This window comes from Oratosquilla oratoria, chromosome 17, assembly GCF_046742065.1.
Source record: "Oratosquilla oratoria isolate Oo_2021 chromosome 17, ASM4674206v1, whole genome shotgun sequence".
NCBI classification, from domain to species: Eukaryota; Metazoa; Arthropoda; class Malacostraca; order Stomatopoda; family Squillidae; genus Oratosquilla; species Oratosquilla oratoria.
In genome coordinates this window covers 25146882-25149381 of record NC_134793.1, presented here as the reverse complement: position 1 = coordinate 25149381, position 2500 = coordinate 25146882, and the positions used below count along the sequence as shown (strand labels likewise).

The 2500-nt window shown below is 41.7% G+C and overlaps 4 protein-coding genes across 13 annotated transcripts in view; all 4 read right to left on the bottom strand.

Annotated features, from left to right (window-relative positions):
• LOC143034690 (uncharacterized) overlaps nt 1–664 on the bottom strand; it is a 1824-nt gene extending 1160 nt beyond the window's left edge. The window contains exons 1-2 of the mRNA XM_076201061.1: nt 647–664; nt 1–77 (exon numbers count right to left, since the gene is read on the bottom strand). The exon at nt 1–77 is cut by the window's left edge and continues 30 nt beyond it. Of these exons, the coding sequence (XP_076057176.1) occupies nt 1–77; nt 647–664 (95 nt within the window). The remainder of the gene's footprint in view (nt 78–646) is intronic.
• The window catches only part of LOC143034515 (adhesion G-protein coupled receptor G6-like), a 396540-nt gene that overhangs the window by 99054 nt on the left and 294986 nt on the right, over nt 1–2500 (bottom strand). The window lies entirely within an intron of this gene.
• LOC143034521 (uncharacterized) overlaps nt 1–2500 on the bottom strand; it is a 43162-nt gene that overhangs the window by 38695 nt on the left and 1967 nt on the right. The gene's annotated exons all lie outside the window — the stretch shown is intronic.
• Nucleotides 676–2500, bottom strand: part of LOC143034689 (uncharacterized) — an 8624-nt gene continuing 6799 nt past the window's right edge. Inside the window, exons 3-5 of the mRNA XM_076201060.1 lie at nt 2434–2500; nt 1081–1198; nt 676–806 (exon numbers count right to left, since the gene is read on the bottom strand). The exon at nt 2434–2500 is cut by the window's right edge and continues 69 nt beyond it. Coding sequence (XP_076057175.1) covers nt 697–806; nt 1081–1198; nt 2434–2500 — 295 coding nt within the window. The 3' untranslated portion in view covers nt 676–696. The remainder of the gene's footprint in view (nt 807–1080; nt 1199–2433) is intronic.

Here is a 2500-nt window from a genome sequence, read left to right as displayed (position 1 = left end):
TCGTGATTGCAGCCCGAGGAATCGTAGATTTCGGAGCCGGTCGCAAAGTCGATACGGAAATAGTGAGCTCTAGTGATCTAGAAAAAAAAAAAAAAACAGGCAAGGGATTTTAGTACTTTGCCACTATCGTTTCCATTGTTTGGGACACAGAAGTAGTAAAAGGGAGAGTTTAAGGCGAATGAATGGAGGCATAGTGGGCGTTCACTCAAATTCAGAATTAACAAAAATCTACTCTTTCAACGTCTGGAATATATAAAGTTCGGAACTTCAAGAAATCGGAATGTTTATCTGTCTATATACCGTAAGATCTCTCCCCCTTCCATATATAGAAGGTGGCCAGCCAAAGCATGCACCCTTCACCCATCCCATACCATCTATTGTCCCCTTTTGTCTTGGCTCTCTGTGGATCAAGGACCATCTCTAATCCTCGCTCGCTCCCTAGAAGGCCGGATTTCCTCAAATTCAGAATTTCCGTCTCAACTTTGCTCTAGCCTGTGGGCAAGATATTTCTCGTGTTCCTCGAATTAGTATTAGTCTTTTTTCTTTTTTCTTTTACGTTTCCTGACTTCAAACAACACATCCATATGTAAGTGCCCCATCTCAACCAACATCATCAGTTATTATCGCCAATCACCAAAATCAATACCATCACCACTAGCGTCATTATTTACTTACGTTGACTGAGAGGGTGCAGTGTCAGCCATCTGGGTAATTGTTCGGGTAGTTGGGACTTGACCACTTACGCCGGATAGTACCCTGGACGCTGTCGTCCACAGAGATGCTTCCGTCGCATGCTGGACACGGGACTGGTCGTCGGAAACAAAGAACCACGGGTTACATCTTCTCTCTTCCTTGGTGCTACATCAACACGGTTGAAATAGAATGTACACACACATACATTCATACATGCATACATAAATGCATACATACGTACATACATACATATATACATACATACATACATACATACATACATACATACATACATACATACATAAATACACACATACATACATACACCGATCCGATAGGAGCGAGAGAAAACGAAGAGAGTGAAGCTTACTGAAGATGAATTATTACCAGAAGTAGTTGTAGGGATATGCGAAGGTGTAATGGTATCCGGAGGACAGCTGCTCTCCATGGTAGTCCAGGGGTAAACTTCTTCGCAAAATTTGGGCAAAAAGATGTCAAAGCCAGGCTGGTAGAAGAAGAAGAAGAAAGAAGAAACGTGAGTAGTAATAAAAGACTGCACGAATGATAAGAGCACAGCTGGAAAGTGACGTGACTTCAGAGGACCAAGCTACTCGAATCACGTCACCAATAGAATAAAGGTGTATCAAATATTCAAATGAAAGGAATTAAGATTAAAGAAAAAGTCCTCCAACACAAATACTCATAATAACCAACACTCAAACGCGCACAACACTGCACAGAAGCATAAAGGTATAGCATTTGATGCTAAACAAGAATTAGAAAGAAAACAATTGAAAAGTGAAAACAAAACATCAAAAGAGGGAAAGGTCGTGAGAGAATGTTTATCTATCTATCTATATATCTATCTATCTATCTATCTATCTATCTATCTATCTATGTATCAAGAGCTCTTTCCCCTTCATAAGGGGGGTAGACAAGTCAAAGGGATGTACCCACTCCCATCCATTCCACTCCCATCTATCACTCTTTATCCCCTCCCATCTTAGCTCCTCGTGAATGAGGGGTCATCCTTGTATCTCGCCCACTGTCCTGGATCAGAAGTAATGCAGCAAGACAATACATACATAGTAAGATCGCTTCACTTAATCGGCTACCCCCCCCACCTCCTATTCCCCTCATCCCCCGTCCTACCTTCCTTGCATAAAAAAACCTTCTATACACAGTCTCTCTCCACTCATCCCTATCTCTGCCTACTCACTTCCTAGCTCAACAGACATTCCTCTCTTTCTCAACGCCCCCTTCACCCTATCCATTCATCTCATCCTTGGTCGTCCACTCAAGTTCACCACATCTTTTCAAAACAGAAAGTGAAACAGAAAAGCCAAGTCGAATGATAAGGATATCAATGCGATAGAGAAGGATAAAGAAGTAGAGAAAACTAAAGAGAAAAAGAAATGAATCTGAAAGTGACCATAGGACTTCAGAGGAAGAAAAAATGATTGAAAAAATTATGGCGACATTTAAGAGAGGGGGGGGGGGATATTTTCCAAGAACCAAAGTTTATAGAGATGGGAAGGAGAAGGGACGAGAATGTTCCTCTCCCATGTCTAGCCCCTTTCCTTTGTCGGTAAAAGCCAGTTGAGGAATAGATACGTTTTCAGGTTGGTTCCTCTTTCATGATGTCTGATATACACCAACTCCTCTCAATATTCTACCTTAGTTGCCAAGAAACTGTTTGAGCAGTGGAGGATCTTGCTAGGATATACACTATATACTTACAATGCCATCCAAACAATCTGTATTTGCCCGTGTTTTTGAAGGAGACTGATCCTGTGCCGAGGGTCCT